The sequence below is a fragment of the Limanda limanda genome, chromosome 16, assembly GCF_963576545.1.
Source record: "Limanda limanda chromosome 16, fLimLim1.1, whole genome shotgun sequence".
NCBI lineage: Eukaryota > Metazoa > Chordata > Actinopteri > Pleuronectiformes > Pleuronectidae > Limanda > Limanda limanda.
In genome coordinates this window covers 16,528,646-16,548,436 of record NC_083651.1, presented here as the reverse complement: position 1 = coordinate 16,548,436, position 19,791 = coordinate 16,528,646, and the positions used below count along the sequence as shown (strand labels likewise).

The 19,791-nt window shown below is 42.0% G+C and overlaps 1 protein-coding gene across 1 annotated transcript; it reads left to right on the top strand.

Moving 5' to 3' along the window:
- The first annotated feature begins 840 nt into the window (after window positions 1-840).
- hat1 (histone acetyltransferase 1) lies at window positions 841-16,344 on the top strand. The gene is made up of 11 exons (XM_061088364.1): window positions 841-908; window positions 2,396-2,467; window positions 2,574-2,649; window positions 3,900-4,020; window positions 9,654-9,830; window positions 9,987-10,108; window positions 10,693-10,797; window positions 11,153-11,259; window positions 11,958-12,109; window positions 13,580-13,696; window positions 15,658-16,344. The coding sequence occupies exons 1-11, from the start codon at window positions 902-904 to the stop codon at window positions 15,826-15,828; spliced, it is 1,227 nt and encodes a 408-aa protein (XP_060944347.1). The 5' UTR covers window positions 841-901; the 3' UTR covers window positions 15,829-16,344.
- Window positions 16,345-19,791: the final 3,447 nt, after the last annotated feature.

The following is a 19,791-nucleotide window of genomic DNA, read 5'->3' as shown; positions in this document are numbered from 1 at the left end:
CACTGCTTACACTCAGCAAACACAAACCAGTAACCAATGAAATTCAAGTTTGTAATCCTGTATTTTAGTTGATAATTGTAACAGTAAAATAACCTTGTTTTTCTTTCCATGATGTTAATGTGTCTTGATATGTATTTTTTCATCTCTAATATGGTTAGTGTTAGCTTACAATTGCTAATTACACATGTAACAAATCAAAATTAAGCTAGCTACTGTTTGCAAACCCAATGGCCCCTTTCGTCCGGGCAAATTAATTGGATTTTTGAGGGCTTTAACATGCTCAAATTCTAACCAAAATTTGCAAAGAAATTTGAAAATTTACTTTTCAGTTATTTTCGGTTATTTTTTTATTTTGTAATTTTTTTATTTATAATTTTTTTGTTTGATTTTAGTTGAATTACTTCCTGCGCAGAAGCGACCTGCCCACTTCCTGCGCATTAGCCATCTGTGCACATCCTGCACAGTAGCGGACTGCGCACTTCCTGCAGTAGCGGACTGTGCAGGATTAATTTTTTTAATTTAATTTAATTTTTCAAATAAATTGTATCTATTCCATTTTTTTTAAATTTTTTATTTTTTTCTAAATTTACATAATTTAAGATATTGTGCAATGAATAGGTGGTTGAAGTTCAGACAAATTTAGGGGTTCAATATCTCGCCAAGGACACTTAGCCATGCAGATGGGGAAGAGTGGGGATTAAACCGTTGATTTTTATAAATTGTATTCCATACAAACCCGGTTTATTCACATTTAAGAGTTTTTGTAGCAAAATCTTGAAATCTAAAAGCTCCATAAAATAAAACTACATCCTGTTTCCGCGGAAACACGAGGACCCGGAAGTGGTTCCGATTCCGCGGGTCTTTTGGGACAACAGAGCTCCGTAGTACACAGAGAGCAGAAATGGCGGGTAAGCAGCTAAATGCGTCCACGCCTGTATTATCCTGTCTGTGCTTTAATGTGTTTCCACAGACAGTCTCCGTCAGTGCTGCTTCTACACCGCTGGTAGTTCTGAATCGCGTTGTGCTCAGTCCAGCGAGCTAAGCTAGCTAACGCTGCAGTGACAGCAATGGGGGCCTGCCTGCTAACAACAGTAGCATGCTAGCAGGCTGCCATGGCGTGTGTTGTGTCCATGTGTTTGTGTAACGCTTGGGTTTCAAGTTGAATGTGTGTTTTAATCACTCGGCGTGTGCTCAGTGGTGTTGATGTGCGAGTCAATGTGTTTTCTCACACGACACGTTGCTAATATACTGAGCTAACAGCTGATTGTGTCCTCATCTGACACAAACACAAGACTCCTTATTATTCCAGCACATGTGGGTGTTAATCCTGACAGATATTACGTTTGAGAGGTCACTCAAAGCTAACTATCTGTCTGTCTATCTATCCATCTATCCATCCATCTATCTATCTGAAGCACATCAGTGTCTTCGTTGTTACTCAGTGAAAAGCACAGATGAGGCCAATGCAACAAGTTTATGACTATTGGAGGTTCTGGTGATCACCAAATAAAACCAGGCCTTGGCTATATTGATAGTTTATGAATCAATCCTGCTGCTATTTATCAACAGAAATGACAAACATCCAGTGGCTCCAGCTTCTTTATTTTTGAGGAATTGCTTTAGGTTCTCATAAAGTGATTGTCTACTGTTAGCAAATTGTTCAGACACAACCAACATTTAAAAAAATAGAACATAAAACTGACTTAATAAGGTGGACTGAATATTTTAGCCATTTATATGGAGTATAACCCTATATATACAGTCTACGAGTATAACCAGCACATAGTCAAAAATGATCAGCCCAAGGTCACAGGAGAGATTGTTGATAATATCATCCATTGGGTCATTTTAATCTCTGATCCCTAAACAAAGCTATATCAGATCCTATTGTCTCTACCGCTAGTCCTCGGCAGAGTTTTGTTTTATAGACTCTAAACACAGCTATATTTCTTGATCCTGTTCATTAAAGGATTATGTCCAACTAGTTTCAATGCCTTAAGCCGATGATACTCCAAAAATGTTCATTTCAATATCATGTATGAAAATGGAAAACATAAAATTCCCAGACTAAAAACTGGGGAGTGGACCTGCAAATACATGCATCTTTTATTATACAGGTTTGCCTTCAGCCTCAGCATACGGACACGTTCGGCCTGTGTCATTGATTACAAGGTTAAAGCACTTGATGATGCTCAGGTGAACAACAGAAGTCACCTGCTAACATCTAATGTTAGTTGGTTACCTATGATGTGTAGAGGACCTTCAAAGGTTCAAAGGTACAAAGGATATTTACCATCTTGTCCTATGTTCTTAGATTTCTCATAAAAGTATTCATTAATTGACTGATCATCGCAGTGTCGAGTTTGAGATAACATGGAGAACTTTGATTTCTCAGCTGTAAATTCCATGGAGAAAAAACTGGCGGAATACAAGTGTGACACCAATGAAGCCATCTGTTTGAAGCTTGGTATGTTATTTTTTCTATATTTCATATGTCTTGTAGATATATAATATCGTTATATGAGTAAAAGACAGCATTTTAATTAACTGCGCATCATCTTCTTTCCTCTCAGTTCGCTTTCCTGAAGATGTTGAAGATGATGGCACCACATTCCACCCAGAGTACAGCCACCAAGTCTTTGGAGACGAGTGAGTATTTCTTTTTTATAATGATGTCACTTTTTATATTGATAGAGAAACAAAGCACCGTGCAAAAAAAAAAGTTTCGTCACATAGCTTATATTTCCCTAACTTCATTTCTGTAGTTGATGCACAGATATTGCTTTGATGTGTTTGTTCTCTTGGAAAGAGTGAATGTCCATATTTCACTGGGCTCAAATTAGGGTCAAACCACTTTTGCGCTTGTGAAGTAATGTTTACATGTTTATTTACATCTACAGACATTTGAATTATTGTGAACATTATTTTACAAGCCACTTTACAATCTGTTTGACCCTCATTTAAATCCATATATTTCACACATTGTCACACTATTCCTTTACAGATTTGTACATGCTTCATAAATGAAAAGACAGATTCATCAAGAACAGACTGGATTTCCCTCAGCAGCCTTTAAAACATGTGCTTTTCTCTGTAACCCATGGCTTTGACAGAATTTTCCATTTCTTCAATTATATTAACAGAAAACATAATCCCCAGATCTGACCTGTCAACGCTACAGCTTTTCTGTTTTCACATATGTTTCATCCATCATGAATTATTTCTTATTTATTATGTTATTTTCATATTTCTTCTTAGGCCTTTAGTATTGAGAGCTTTCAAATAAGAAACCTGCCTCTACATTATTATATTGTATCATCTTTTCTGACATAAAGTGAATTAAGTGGTGTCAGTGAACACGTGGCCTGTCTTTCAAGTTTATTCACTTTATTGTCCTAATATGTGAGGCGTTGCTATTGATCCAGACATTGTTGTTGGCAGTGACACCTGTGTCTGTGTGTAGGCTTACAGCAGCATTTCGTTACGCTCCAAATTGCATTTCCAAATTAGTCAGAACTAGGATTGGTTATTTTTGCTCTTGCTGCAATCAGCTCAAAGGGAACTCACTAATTAGGGCATTAATTATTTCAGCGAGCGTAATTGCTAGTAAAGCTCAATCAAACATGGCATAATGATGAAATCTATTTTGCTATAAACTGCCAGCGATGTGGTGGTGAAGGGAACAATGCAACATGTCTGAAATACAGTACATGGCCACACCTACAGCAAACATTGGTCATCCACTCAATGGTTATATTAAATTAGTTGTATAAGAACAGTCAGATGTTTTTAGCCTCCAATTATTTCATCAACCAGCTGTTTTATCATTTTGTCTTTGAAGATTGTTGCATGTTTAACGTCACGCGGTTTCTAAACAATGTCAATCACCTTTTCTGCAGTGAGGTCGCTTTTGGATACAAAGGTCTTCAGATACAGCTCTTCTACACGGCCGGAAACCTGAGCACCATCTTAAAAGTGAAATACTCCTCAAAAGTTACTGAGACTTTTGATTGTGTGGAGGTAGGGCATGCTTTTCTTTATTCTTTATAATTTAGAGGCTTTGTTACAATTGGAGAACTAATTGCATAGCGACAGATTACCAAAGTCAACCATCTAGCAGCTGAAGACCAAAATATTTTGCACAAGAGTTGGCTGAGCAAATTAAAGCCTAACAGCGGGTGAATGTTGGGCGCTTGTCATCATCAATCATCCAGTGGCTGATATATCAATCAGGGAGGATACAAGACGATTTATATCTTGAGACAAATTGAAAATAGGATGGCTAAGCTGTCGTCGGCTTGAGGAAGATGAGTTTGATGGAGGCCATCATGAGGTCTGTGAACTCTGAAGGGGCCACGGAGTGTCATCGCTGACAGATATTGTGCTGAAGGAGTTTCCCAAAATAAAAGATGAAACCAAATTTGAGCTTTTTGGGCAGCATAATAAATATTTTGTTCATAAACTAAACACTTTAAATCAGCAGAAACACACCTACCCCACAGTAAAGCCTCATTCTGAGGGGATTCCTTCCTGCTACAGGCTCCGGACGATATGAAACATCTCTTTATTAGTTTTGCACAGAAGTTGGTAACACTGACAAATGTCAGTGTTCAGTGATTATCAGTAACACAGCTCATTCCAATCCACCCACACCCGAGAGGCTGATGATGGAGACTAGACTTAATATGAGTAACACGTGTATCAATGTCATTTTCACTGTCAGAACAGCGCTCTTACCTCCACCATGCTTCAGTATGGACATTTTTTGTATATTGTTGGTAATATGAAGAAAACCAAAATATTTAATGTATTTTAAATGTAGTTGAGTAAATGTGACTTTTCAATACCCGGTGTGGTGTTTAATTTTGTGTTTTATTAATCCAACAAACTTTGAAAGACAAACACCTGGTAGGTTAACTGGCAGTGCGATCACTTATTTTTAGTTAGTCCTCTGGTCTTTTGTATGTGCTTTGTGGTAGTTTCTTGTTTCCTCACTTGCTGAAGTAACTCGTGCCCTCTCTGGGGGGTGATATTATTCCCGTCAGAAATCTCCTGTTTTGTTAGACTAAATCTCATCCCACCATGGTCCCCTGTGTCCGCGGACACTAATCCTACTCCTCCCCGTCGGAAGAGAAGGGTTTTAAATGGTTTCGTACGTGGGGTCTTACATGAGACATTGATTTTTTTCAGGGGTTTGTGTGATTGAATCAGCAGGAGGAGTAATGTGACACGGCTGGATGTCTTGTATATACATTTCCAGGAGAGAATTGTTGTTGAAGGCATCTACGATGAAAACAACCTTTGAGGGTGAATTTCTGTAAACTGATTTAGATTCCACTTTTTTAAACGGAGACATCCAGTTCATATATTGATTACTTTATCGATTAATCGGCCAGTTAATGGCTCTGTACTTTCTGTGTTCCTGTGAGAGCAGCATTGCTTGGTATGTACAACTTTTTTTCTAGTCGCCAGACTGAAGAATTTACATATCAACAGCCAGTATTTGGACAAAAACGGACAGTTAAGCTAAATACTTGTCCTGGTTCCTCCGGCACAAGAGGCCACTGGCTGCTTTGAATATTTCCTGAAATAGTCAATGCAGAAAACGTGCAAGAATTAGCCAGGGCCCCTATTGAGGTCAGACGATTGAGCTCAGGGACATCTGTCCTGTGTGGAGACGGCAGGGGGCCCGATACTGGACAATGTGGACTTCAACTGGTGGAAGTGGGAGCAGGATTTTGTATTTCTGTGGATGCACTCAGATTACGAATTAGCCCGTATAAAGTTGATGGTGCTGCCTGATCCTGGGAGTGATGAGCACCACATCACTCATCTCGGGCAGCTCCAAAATAAAGAAGGAACCCAATTTACTGATTTTACACATAGAGAGAGCCATTAGACTTTTTTTAGGAACGTAGTTTGAAGCTGATATTCAAACCGAAACGCGATGGCTACCTCATCCTTTCTCTGCGCCGCTACTGCTTCACTGTTGAGCGTTGACCCCTGAGTGTTCACCTTGTTAAGGGTTTGAGTGCAGCTGGTGTAGAGGCAGGGAGCGAGGGAGCAGCAGAGTTCAGGCTGCGTCTGAAGAGTGTTTGTCTCTGAGTGTGCGTGGATGGTCGGGGTGCCGTGCAGCTGGTGAGAGAAGAGAAGCGAGGGGAGTTTATGCAGCTGCCATGTCGATACGAGACGATAATCAAATATCACCTTGTTTCCTTTAAATCGGTCGAAAACACGTATGACAGCACCTCTCGTAGAAAAGGCTGATCTTAGTGCCGGAGCCTTTTTGGTGTTTGTACTGGTTATATGCAGATGTATAAACATGTTTCAGATTTAAAATCGATACTCTACAATTAATTTAATTAGCGAACAGCGATTACTTTAAATCTTGATAGTGGTTTGGTCTTTGAAGTTGATTAAAGCAAGGAAATAATACCAACACAACAAATTAGATAGTTTGATGTCCCTTTGTTCTTTTTGTTGGAAATCAAAGACATTAACAAAGTGTTCTGAAGGGAGATTGTTAAGTTATATTCATGCCCAACTAAGGCATCTATTCTGGAAGGCTGTGCAATTTAGTGTCTAGTATGTAGGAGAGTGGCCGGGACAAAGGGACTTGTTTGTCCATGGCCTTTTAAGTACGCTCCTTGTTCCTTAGAAATGTGGCTGAACAATTACAATGGTTAAGAGGCATTCAGCTGCAGGTGCATTACTTCCAGTTAGATATTAGCTGATGTCTGAAAGGGGGGAATTAGCAGTATGTTGTATTAGCCTTTTGTAGTGCATTTTGCTCAGACCGTCTTCATTTCCCAGTTTTCAATGCTGAGCAGCGAGGGTCTCTGTGCCGAAATAATGCCCATCACACATGTAAATGGTGTGAAAGGGCTGCTCAGCAAAGTGTTCTCATGTCAATCCTTGTGGAAATGGATACAATGCAAACATTACAGCTGAACTAACCACACGTTGCACTGAGTAAAAAGTCCAAGGGTAGGGCCCCTTTGTCTCTGAGGTTCTTTGAAAAACGCAGGGGCAAATTCATTTGATTGGGTTCACTTGGCAGGATTAGAGGAGAGGCCTCTATTATGGATGGCCCCAAAGGTTTGTTAAGTTGAGATCAATTCACAAGATTTTATTTCCCAGTGAGACGCAGAAATGCTTTTATTGTGGCAACTTCATCACATATTCATGGTTTAACATAAGTAGTAAATGTACTGATTTAAGTGGTCTTTTCACCGGGCGAGGGGGAGGAGGCTGCTGTGGTCTCTGCTCAGCTGACAGTTTTAATTGCCTAATGGTTTTCTTTTCATCACCACAAAACATGTAAGCTTCCACTGTTATTGTGCACCTTTTTTTTGCAGACTTTCATAACTTTCATTTCATAAGTCAGTCATTTCTGTGAACATGAAATCGATGTGTACAACACAGAATATATTTAAACACATGTCTTAAGCCTTTGGATTTAGACAGCAACTCCAGAAAATATCTGAAGAATTGGGTCTGGACTTTCTCCAGACTTTGTCTTTCACACATTATCAACGCAGGCATTCATGCAGATCAGACACGATCACAACAGCAGGAAAGTGTCCGGAACGTTCAGGCGAGGGTTGGCAACTGGGTAGAGCATGCAGGAGGCAGAATATGACATAAATTCCACTGCTGAAATCATGTGTTTTCTTTTTATAACACAGCAACTCCGCCGTCGGGTATCATCGCCAAAAGCTCTTGAATCTAACTGTTTTCCATGTTGATATCTTTTTCAGCTTCTTCTACGTAGATGGCACCTTTTTTCATCCTGAGATTTTTCAATTCTTTTAGTTTTCTCAGTTTTGCTCAAGTTTTAACTTAAAGGAGACCTATTATGTCCATTTTACCACAAGTTGATATGGTTCCTTGGGGTCTTAATGAAATGTCTGTAACATTTTTTGGTCAAAATACCACAAGGATCATTTAAAACAGCAGCCTTTTTACCCTGTCTAAAACAGCCCTCTTCAGATTGACCTGTTTTGAGTCCCCCCCCCTCTCCTCGCCCCGCCCCCCTCTCACCACCCCGCCCCCCCCTGTCAATCACACACACACACATCCACTTTCACGCCTTAAATCTCTCCTTAGCATATTTAAGGTTGTTATAATAATTTTAAGTCACTGTCCTACACATATTTCTGTATTTGTTTGTTGTGTTTCTTCACTGAAGCTACAATTTTAAAACTACAACACCTTCTGATAAGGATGTACATTTATTTAAATACATGCATTAGATATGTGTGTATACAGTATTTAATTGTATGTGTATATTTATTCATACAGGGCATATATACACACACGCACACACACAGACACACAGGCAAAGGGATGTGGGGGCTAGCTTTGGAAGCTAACACTGCTGCAACTTTTGCGGGGAAATGCACTTAAAACCCCGGGTATGAGTCTATTATAAAGCCAGCGACGGAGGCGGCAACGAGCTGCTGGTGACCGGTAGGGATGCACCGATCCGATATTTGTATCGGTATCGGTACTGATATTGAAGAAATTTCTAGATCGGGTATCGGTGACAATGGGCCGATCCATATCGGCTGATCTATTCAGTGTAATTCTATAATGTGCACTGTGAGTGACGTCATACGCAAGCAACACGCCGTGCGGAGCCGACAGTGTCCGGCGCCTCTCCCCCGGTTCCTGGTGCGAGCCGAGCCGCCTCCACCGGGGCCGCGGTGCTCCCCGGAGCCGGGCTGCTGGTGCTGCTGCCCCGGGACCGGGACCCGGAACTTTTCCCACTCCGCCCGCCGCCGCTAGCTTCCCCCGGGCGGCTGTGAACCCCGGTCCGGCTCCCGGTCCCGCTCCCGGTCCCTCCGCCGGCCCGGTGCCGGACGGGTCCCGGTCCGGATCTCCCGTCCTGCTTAGTCTGAACGGAACCGGCGGAGCTGCAAAGTTGGTGAACTCGCCCGCGGGTGACTTAGAACTGGTGCGGACCAGGGGAATCCAACTGTTTAATTAGTATCGGATCGGTATCGGCCGATACTAAACCTCAGATATCGGTATCGGAGGTGAAAAAAGCGGATCGGTGCATCCCTAGTGACCGGCACCGGTTCGTGCAGCTGAGGAGGGAGCTGTGGCAGGTAAATCACCCCGACCGCAGGCTCTGTTTCCTCCGCCTCCCACCCAGCTGATCGTGAGATCGCGGCTTCTGCCCCGGCAGCCTCCTCCGTGATCACGGAGCAGGAGCCGGAGCCCGAGCTGAGGAGGGAGCTGTGGCAGGTAACTCAGCCCAAACGCAGGCTCTGTTTCCTCTGCCTCTCACCCAGCTCCCTGGCTGGTTAGCTCTGTCTTCTGAAGCTGGAGTCACATGAAGACATTTGTGCTGATTTGTGCAGCCCAGCACTGAGCATCTTGGGTGTGGAAGTCGACTCATGCTGCAGTTAGCTTATCCGAGTGTTTCCAAGGCTTGCAAGACTTTAATGGCGGCCGGCCGAACTCCGATGGACTGAAAAAGTGGGTGGGTCGAGGGGTGGTTCCAGTGGTGGTTCGAGTGGTGGGGGGGGGGGCGTACTACATGGGCATTTTTGACTAATACGTATACGTATATACACCACTGTAGGTTGCCCCCCCTTTTTAATCTTTTTCTTTATTTCTACATTCATTCACGTGACGTTATCCAGCCTGATGAGGTCGAAGGGAAGATCCGTGAAATCGTTCCCGCTGGATTTACCTGCAACACGGACGATTTCATGTCACTCCTGGAGAAAGAGGCCAATTTCAAGCCCTTCGGCACCCTGCTCCACACGTACACAGTCCACAGCGAGGATGCCGGAGAACTCACGTACCAGATTCACAAGGTAAGAACATCACTTACTGCTTGGCCTGCGTGATCAAGCAATTTGGATTGTGAACATAATTTTAAACTTTTTCTAGGAGCTGTAAATCAGACAGGACGGGTGAGATTTAACTCTAAAGCGCCTCTAACTTTTGTTTTGTGCCGTTTTCTGCCCCAGGCTGATATCACCTGCCCAGGATTCCTAGAGTACCACGAGCGCCTGCAGACCTTCCTCATGTGGTTCATAGAGACCGCCAGCTTCATCGACCCAGACGACGATCGTTGGGACTTCTTTCTTGTGTGAGTGCCCTTCTTAATTGACATCAACCCCCCCACCACCCCTCTGGCACCCACCCCTATGCGAAGGCCTTTATTGTGTCATTGAAAAACAAAGCCCCCTTTTGAGGCGCTTGTGACCAATTACCCGGCCAGTTTGATTATATTTCCCCTGTAGTAGAATTGTTGATCAGGCAAGAGGCTGCCTTTGTGCCGAAAGCCCTTTTCAGATTTTTCAGGGGCAAGAGCTGAATTGAATACTGTTGTCTTTTGAAACACTGAACAATGTCTTAACAGTAAAAAGAGCCTCTGCCAGTGTTTTCTTTACCCTGGCACCTATTAATACCCACAATGGGGAAAATGGACTGAAGTGATTTTGAGGAGCTCAGTCCCTCCTCCAGTCCCTTCTCTTCCTCTAAGTTGCAGTACTCCAATTAAGTGCATAATGTATTCAGGCTGTAGCAGGTGTACCAATCGGGGCCTGGCTACTCTAACACGCCGACGTTGTGGGGGTGAAGGGCGGGTAAGGGGAACGCGCGGGCTAAAATGGTCACTGGATTGGGAGTGTGCCTGTAATTGACCTGTTTGCCTTTGTGTTTTCTCTGCAGATTTGAAAAGTACAATAAAGATGGGGAGACTCTCTACGCAACTGTTGGCTACATGACAGTTTATAATTACTACGTGTACCCAGACAAAACCCGACCACGTGTAAGGTAATTGCTGGGGCAGCACGTGCCGTCCCCTTCTATTGTATGAAAAGGGAGTGGAAAATTATACATTTCTTTATCCTCTTCCCGAAGAGCCCAAATTACTGGCTTATATAGCCAAGCATTCAAGCAGATTTTGTTTCATTACCAAACCAGGGTGATTTGTATCTGAAAACAACTTTATAGATAAGCTTTTGATGTGAGTTGATTTGATGCATTGATGGATCAGTATAACAATCTATTGTTTTCTGCTTTTAATCAAAGGACAACGACTCAGATGCCTCATAAATAAGTTTTATAAGCGTTTAACTTGTTTTCTCATCGGTTTTGTTTGTATCTCTATCACTCTTTAACTACACAGCCAAATGTTGATCCTGTCTCCGTTCCAAGGAGAGGGTCATGGAGCTCAGCTCCTGGAGGCAGTGCACAGATTTTATTGCAGCCTGCCCAAAGTGCAAGACATCACAGGTGAGCGTCAATAACATTTTTTTCTAAATGCCATTTACTGTGTTGAAGGAGGCATGGATAAACATTTAATCTGAGATCCTTGTGTCACCCACGTCCATTGAGACAAGCTGGATCAAAATAATTTGCATAGAGATAGAGGATGAATACCACAGGCCTTTTTCTTCCCATAGTGAAATCGTTTTCGAAGAAAGAACATTAGAATTTAGCTATAAATAAACAGAAAGTTTATGATTCATCTGGTCTAGTGTAATACATACTTTTGTTGAGGAGGTTATGATTTCACTTGTGTCCATTTGTTATCTTTGATTTTTTAGAGGGATTATGAAAAAAATAGATTTACATCAGACTTGGTAGCGGGATGGGTCCTTGGCCTGGCAAGAACCCAGTGAATCACCTGGTGGGGATGCGGATTAAGGGGCGGATGCAGGATTTAGATTTTTTCCGTGAGCAGATATTTATTAGTATTTAGCAGATATTAGAGTATTAAGACTTGGTGAAAGCATGAGCAGTACTATTCTAGTTCTTCGCTGTTTCCTCAAAGTAATTTCTTTTTTATTTTGTAATATGTCTAACTCTGTATACATACTGGCCACAATATCAGCATTAACATGTCCTGAATTGCACCATGTTTCATGTAAAGGATTTACAAACCATAAGAGCAGCACAGTTAACTAATTTAAATTGTATGATGTTTGCAGCTGAAGATCCCTCTGAGAACTACGTGAAGCTGAGGGACTACGTGTTGGTCAAACTTTGTCAGGGCCTGTCGTCCTTCGCCGTGGACAAGCTGCACCTGGGCTTCTCAGCTGACATGATCAAAGAGGCACAAGACAAGTCGAAAATCAACAAGGTGCCACATAAAGCTGCAATCTACTCTTTTTATCAATTCATCTGTTTTCGATAAGTAGCTGAGTCTTTAAAATGTCATCATTATTTCCACTTGCATGTTTCGTTCAACCTACAGTCCAAAACCACCGATATACACTGATATAAAGCAGAAAAGCAACAAGTCGTCACGGTTTAACAGTTGGAGCCAGCAAATGTTTGGCTTTTTTTTCTTCATACTGTCAAATGATTATTTAATTATTCTTGATTGTGTTGCTTAGGGATGTCACGAGAACCGATACCTACGATACCTTTCGATACTAACATAACAAAACGATGCCGATGCCCAAGTTTTTGAAGTACCGTAGGCACCGTCAGCTTCGATGCCAGCAGCTGTTAGCAACTTAGCATTAGCATCGGTGCTGCGCCAGTCGACGTTTACATTCTGAAAACCAAGACGGCAACTGCAGCTGCAGCGTTCGCCCCACCTCGACTTGTTTATTAAAAAGGCACAAAGAGTCGTGTATGGAAGTATTTTGCGTTTGACGCCGGGTTTACACCGGACACGGAAGTTACGCCGCCGCGCCGCGCTAATCCTTAGCGCGCCGGCACATGGTTGTTTACACCGGAAGCTGAAGCGGCGCATGGGAGTGGATGGGAGCCAGCTGTTATTTAAGGCTTGGTGCTGCACTTACGAGTCGCTTTGGCGTCGCTTCAGCGTCCGGTGTAAACCCGGCGTGAGGCAGATGTATCATTTAATGCATAACGTGTCTCACAACAAAGCGTCACTCACATGCGACCGCAACTACCGTATAACCCTCAGTATATGCGCAGCGCAAGCACATTGAATTACCGTATATGACATTAACAACATCCAAATAATGCACTTTTTTTTTACCGTGGTATCGAAATTGGCATCGAGAATCGTGTTATTTTAATGGTATTGGCACCGACTACTGAATTTTTGGTATCGTGACACCCCTAGTGTTGCTTTGAACCTTCACTTTATGGATGAGTCTAAGACCAGCAGACCATGTTGGTTCCAAAATAAAGATTTTAATGTTTTTTTTTACATATTTATATATTTAAGTTTGTTAATCTTTCTTCATACTATTGCAGAAGTTCGACCATCCAAATGTAATTGTTACGACTTTGTTTTTCAGCTTTTCTATCAAGATTCATTTTCTTGGTATTTGGCAAAGCAAGAACTTTCAGCATTATCTGTGTTTCAAAACTCCTATGTTTCACATCTTTGCCTTAAAATGCATTTTAATCTCATGTCGGTTCCTTAGCTGATTATCAATCACGGTGATATTAATAGAAACGTTATGGCTTTTCTTGAGAAAACTTTGCTCTTGGAACAGATGTGCAGATGCCTGATTTCATCCTACGCCCTGAATAGATTTCCTGCAGCCATTGTGCAGGGACGTGTGGTGGCTTCCTGTTGAAGCACACTGACATACATTAATTTTTGTGGGTGATTTTCTTTCGACAGAAACATGCGAGGCGTGTCTACGAAATCCTGCGTCTAAGAGCCACAGACATGAGCAATGAAGAAAAAGCCAGAGATTACCGTTTGGAGGTGAAGAAGAGGCTATTTGGACCATACAGGGTGAGTACTCAATCGTCACTGCTTCAGACAGCATGTGAATGAACAGGAGGTCAAATCTGGATGCGGTCTGAGATTCACAGTGAGAGATTTACTCATATATTCAAATAAATATGCACGTCAACCTGCCTGTGTCGCTGTCAAACAAGACTCCAGTCTTTTGTTAGCGACACTTTGCAGCTGCTCAGTGCAGGAAGTGAAGCGGCCCATGCACAGCACACTTCCACGCTTACAGCTTCGTATTCTCACTCTTTATTATGTTACCCTTTTTAAAACAGCAGAAAAATTCATCTTTAAGAATTGATCCTGTGAAAATTGATAGATTATTAGTGCCATATTGTTTCAGCCACAATAGGGCGCTCCTGGTGCCTGTGGTTCTGCGGCTGACGGAGCTTTTTTCTATTAGTCGGGATTTGCATTTCTTTGGGAGAAATTATTTTCATGAAAGTGTGTTTAAAGCACTTTGTTGAAAAGCTTCTACTATTCAGACTTCTGGAGCTTTACTATTGCTGCACATTTTGAACTTCACCGGGAAACAGTGCAATTTTATTTAATCGCTTTTTTTTCTTTTCTCGGAAAGTTTTCTATTCAGACAGTTAGTCAAACAGATTTAAGATTGGCGAACAGAATATCATAATTTTTGATTCTGTTTCACTAGACTTGTCGGTGGGAAATACTGGTTCCATCTGTGTGCACCAACATAACACCCTGCATCCTGTTTGCTCCTGACGCTTTATATTTTGAGCTGCTCGCCAAGACTTCACATACTGGCCATTAGAGAATTAGCTGTCAGTGGGGGAACTGCACGTCTAAAAAAAGGGCAGAATCTGACATGGAAAAGACCGTTGTGGTGGAGAAGGGAGCAGGAATTCCTTGGGAGAGTGGCAAGGAAAGATCTGGTGGCCAGATGCAGACCATGTTTCCTTCCCTGAGGAGATGCAGTGTGTTGTTAGCTGAATGGCAGAGACTGCTGCTCTGTGGATTTGAGGGACATTATACATTTTCTGCTCTTTCCCCCAATTCCCTGCTGACCATGTCTGCATGTGTATGCATACAAGCAGTAAATTGCACTTGACTGAATGAGCGTGTACGCGTCGATCCATGTCAAGAGCTCTTCGCAAATGTTTATACCATTATCTACCGAGGTATAGGTTGTGAAGGATACATTTCTCCTCTACAAAGTATAGGGTAAAAAGTATAGGCCCTCATTACTCATTATAAAGTGGTACCCACACGTAAATGGGGAAAAAACTCCTTTTTCACGTCATCTACCTTTTATCTACTAATTCCAGAAATCTCTGCCCCGTGTAGCTCTAACATTACGAGAACCATTCAGCTTATCGGCTTCACACTTGGAGTGTGTATTGTTAATGGCCCAGGGAGGTAAATGGTCTCTATATATAATAACACTTTCCTAGTCTTCATGACCCCTCAAAGTGCTTTAAAGTACAGTTTGCCATTCCCCCATTCACACACACATACAGTGCATTTTATAGCCTCACTTTTTTTTTTCGTACGAGGGGGCAATTCAGGGTTCAGCATCTTGCAGATGGGGAAGACTGGGATCAAACTGCCGACCTTCTGGTAGGAGGGCGACCGCTCTACCCCCCCAGCCACAGCAGCCCAGATGTTTTGTTGCAATTTGGTCATGTGATACGTTCAATATTCATAACATTTTAATAAACGGGCATACCGGGCCTTGCAGTCATTGCTGCTCCATAAACGCTTTATAAAACACGTCCAGCATGCAAGCAATAAAAAATGACAGCATGTTGCAGGACTGTTCAAGGAGGGCTCACTAATATTAAGGATTTATCCTCCATTTGGCTCCATAGGTCAAGCAAACAGGCAGGTTTAGAACTGCACTACTTTTGTCACACTGAGGATTACTGTGCTACTGTAGTAAATAATCGATCTGAATCAACAACCTCATTGACATGTGCTTGTGTTGTTTTATTTCACAGAAGAACCAGAGGGAGCTGGCAAAGTTGAGGAAGTGCCTGCGGCCGGAGGAGCTGGTGTCCCACATGGGTCAGATGGACACGGAGACGCAGCACGAGGAGCTGGAGAAGAGTTATCAGGTTGTTGTTGAAGACTACAGGAGAATCATTGAGAGGCTCGCATCGCAGGCCTGATCCGGACAGGAGATGCTGCCGGCCCGGAGCCCCCCCCCTCTCAACTTTCAGGTGCTGTGCCCTGTCTGTACAATGCCCACTTCATCACAGACTTTAGCTGCAACCAAGAGGAAGCTTCTCCTGATGTGACACAATCACTGTTTTAATAGAGTGTTACAACTGTATAGTGACTGGTGTAGCAGTGATAGGTTCCAATGGAATAAGCCCGTCTGTTTCCCAGCTGAGAAGAGTGCAGCTGGAGGGTGAGACGTCCTGTTTGTCTCACGTGTTTAATCACATTGTGTGACATGTAATGAGAATATTTCACAGGTGATAGGACGTCCGCCACCGTGCAGACAAACACGGCTTCTTCTCCATCATAGACATTTTTTACAAGATCTTTTGTTAAAATAATTCCCAATGTGTTTGAAGCACTTCAGACTGAAAATGTAAAAAAAATAATGGTTTTGTATATTCCTCGAATGGTGGGAGTCTTGTTGAAGAGAAGAAAATAAAACAGCATTTCTTGTTTTGTCATTTATGGTTTCGTTCATTTTAAGATTTTGAGAATATATTTGTACTAAATGTGGACACAATATTCAATACGGTCATAAAAAAAAATTTGACAAACAAGGACAAAAGAAAAAGATGTTGATTAACAATGATGCTCTAGATTTTAGTGTAGAGGCAGTCAAAATACAAAGTATCAAAGAATATTGCTCGTTTTTGACCTGAAGATGTCGCTTGATGAAAATTCAGTTTTTACAGTTCATCCTCTGGGAACCATTAATGCCTTTACCGAATAGATATAGAGCTTTGTAAATGAAAAAACAAAAGTCAACTTCATGATGGCACCAGAGGAAAAGCCAGGCGATTGCCGAGTCAGGAGGGTTCATATTCTGGAGACCATGAACAAAATTCACAACAATACAAGTTAGTTTTAGATTTTTCGGTTTGGTACAAAGTGAGCTAAAACTGATGCTGTGTTCTAGAGCTGAATTGATAAGTTGATTAGATGACGGACAGAAAATTTTAAATTCCCCTTTTCAGATAAATTCATTATTTTAATTCAACTAGTAATCCAATAAATTAAAATTGTAAATGTTTCATATCGCTGCTATATTCTGCTTTTTATCCAGAATAGCAAGGTTTATTTTCTCTAGCATTCCTGTCTATTCTCTTTTCCTCCCTAATCACACATGATACTTAAACTGATTGAATGAAATTGCGCAGAAAACTGCAGAAACTCAACAGTTCACCACTTAATGCAGTCGCTGTGTAAAGGAGGCAGTAAAGAGATATTCCTACAAATTCCTTAAAGGTTGAAGCTGGTCCAGCAGGCCTGATTAATGCATTCCCCAGCATGAGTTATACATGTTTTAGTCATTGCAGGGATGTAATTTTGTCCGGGCGCCCTCTCTCAGCTAATGCAACTTCTGATTGCCGCTGATGTTGAGTGTTACACTAATGAGTATTATGGTTTTCAATTGAAAAACCTTTGTGGCACTGTATTGCCCCTGCTTGTGCAGATCACTGTGATGAATACCCATCATACTTTATGATACTTTAGCACATTGTCACTAAATGAAGGCTGCCAGGTCAATTTTCAATTTTTCCCCCTCTCCACTTGAAACAAGACAAAACCTTGGAACCCTTCATATCTCTAATTCAGATTGATTGAATCCACTCGTGGCCACAAGGGGCCTCATCTCACTGTAGTTTCCTCTGCTTTTTTCTGCCGTGAGTGCACATTTTCGCGTTGCGCTGCACAGGCTCAGCCGACTGACCTGCTAGTGGGAGGTGACATTATTGTTTAGTAGGCTCATGAGTTTTATGCACCGTCTCATTAATTCCATTAGCGACGCATTGCTGTCTAACAGAGCCACCGTCGCTCTTTCATGCATCATGTTGACGCCGCTCCTCCAGCTCTCACATACCTGCTGAGCGAGGAGAGAAAGGCTGTGAGCATGAGCATGGTGGGACGATCTGCAGGCCTCGGTGCCGTTGTCAGAAGGTTGTGAAAGCTGCTCTTTGCTCCGTGAGACCACACAGTCGAGTTTACAGAAGCTTAATTATCCCGTCCACAGTTCACACACAGTCTTTCCGGGACCCTCAGGTCCCAAAGCACCTGTCTGTAAACACTCAAATGCATAAAGGACATTGTTTTACTTAAAGGAAAAGTTAGACATTTTGGGAAATTCTCTGATCTGAAGTTCACCAGTCACTTGATTACCTTTGCTGACTCTAGGAAGCAGATTTGTGTTTGTTCACTTTGGGTTCAATACGTATTTAACAAACGAGGTTAAACATGTGAATTAGTCAGATTTAGCAGTTTGGGCTGGTGGATTTTTTTCCGGGATAATTGTTTCCCAGTGTTCCCAGTGTTTCCAGTATTTGTGCTAAGCTAAGTTAACATGCAGCTGGCAGGTGCTTCATATGAAACTCCCAACATGATCTTTTAGCAATAGTTTTCCAGCAGGCAAACCCAGAGATGGGTGCCAGAGGGGAACTGGTCCCGGCTGAAATCTGACTGTGCCTCTGCCCTGTCCGTAGTCTTTAAAAGAGAATTTCGATTTTTGAAGAAACAAATTGTGCTTGAACGAGAAACAATTTTCAAAATATATTCAATGATGTGTGGTTTTGGACATATAATTGACCCCCTCTTTGTAAATTGCCTCCCCTCTATGCCCCCTGATTTAGAAACTGAATTGAAGATATAAGGCTCTGTGAAACTATGTCTTCAACTCTTTTCTCACATTTTATAGACTCAACGATGAATAACTTTTTAAAGAAAATAATACAGCAGATAAAGAATAATTATTTGCAGCGCTGCTTTGATACAATGCACAACACAGGATGTGAGATTATAGGCTGCGATGCTGTTTAGACTATTCTCAAGAGCTTTATTTCATTAGGCGTTTGAGAATCACTGTTTCGGTAAACAATCATCAGCAGTTCATTGTCAATCAAACCTGAAGGTGGCACAGATTACAAAGCTGCTGCATCACATGCCTGTGTTGTGAAGTGCAGATTTCTGAGTGGAAAGCTTCCTGCTCTTTGGGCTTTTGGAGATGTCAGGCTTATATATAGATAATATAAACAGGGTTCGTACGGTCATGGAAAACCTGGAAAAGTCATGGAATTTTAAAATGTGTTTTTTTTCTAGGCCTGGAAAAGTCATGGAAAAAAATAATCTCACAAAAGTTTTGGAAGAGTCATGGAAATTTGTTATATTCACATTTTCATGTCGTTCATTTACGCTTTAAATGTTTTAAATAATTCATATGCTTTTAGAAATTCGCTAAAAATATAAGCAGGCATTCTTGGGTTTGTGTCAATTAAGGTATACTGTATGCCTTGGAATTCTCATTGTTAGTTTGAATACTACATTTTGTCACCTTTTCGCGTATACACCGAGATTTCACAAAATGTTCGGTCATGGGAATTTGGTTTAAAGTTATTGTAAAGTAATGGAGAAGTCATGGAAATCCATTGGTCAAAATGTGTATGAACCCTGTATAAAGAACAAAGACACATCCAGGGTAAGGAGCGCAACATTCAACATGTCTGTCTCAGCGTTCCCCCCCCCCCTACTGCAGTTGATCAGCCATTCAGGTGCAGCAAATTGACATCTAAAGAAGTCGGGGCACTTTCTCTCAGAGTCGAGGTTATTACAGCGGCTCCAGCAGTGTGCCCTCAGTCGCCTGGCCTTTGTAAGTGGGACACAGTCTGTCCATTATGTTGTGTCAGAGTCGAGATGTAGGAGGTTGATTTATGTCTGAAACTTTCTTTCGTCTCAGCCAACCCCCCCCCCCCCCCCCCCCCCGTTCTTTTTTCATATTTCACAAGCAGGAACAGAGGAAAAGAGGGAGGAACGCACACATATTCATTCTTGCATTTCTTCACTTGTTTGGTCCCAGGCTTTTTAAACATGCTTGATCATGCAAATCATTTCTCTTAGGTTCAAAAAAGCAGGTAGAAAGT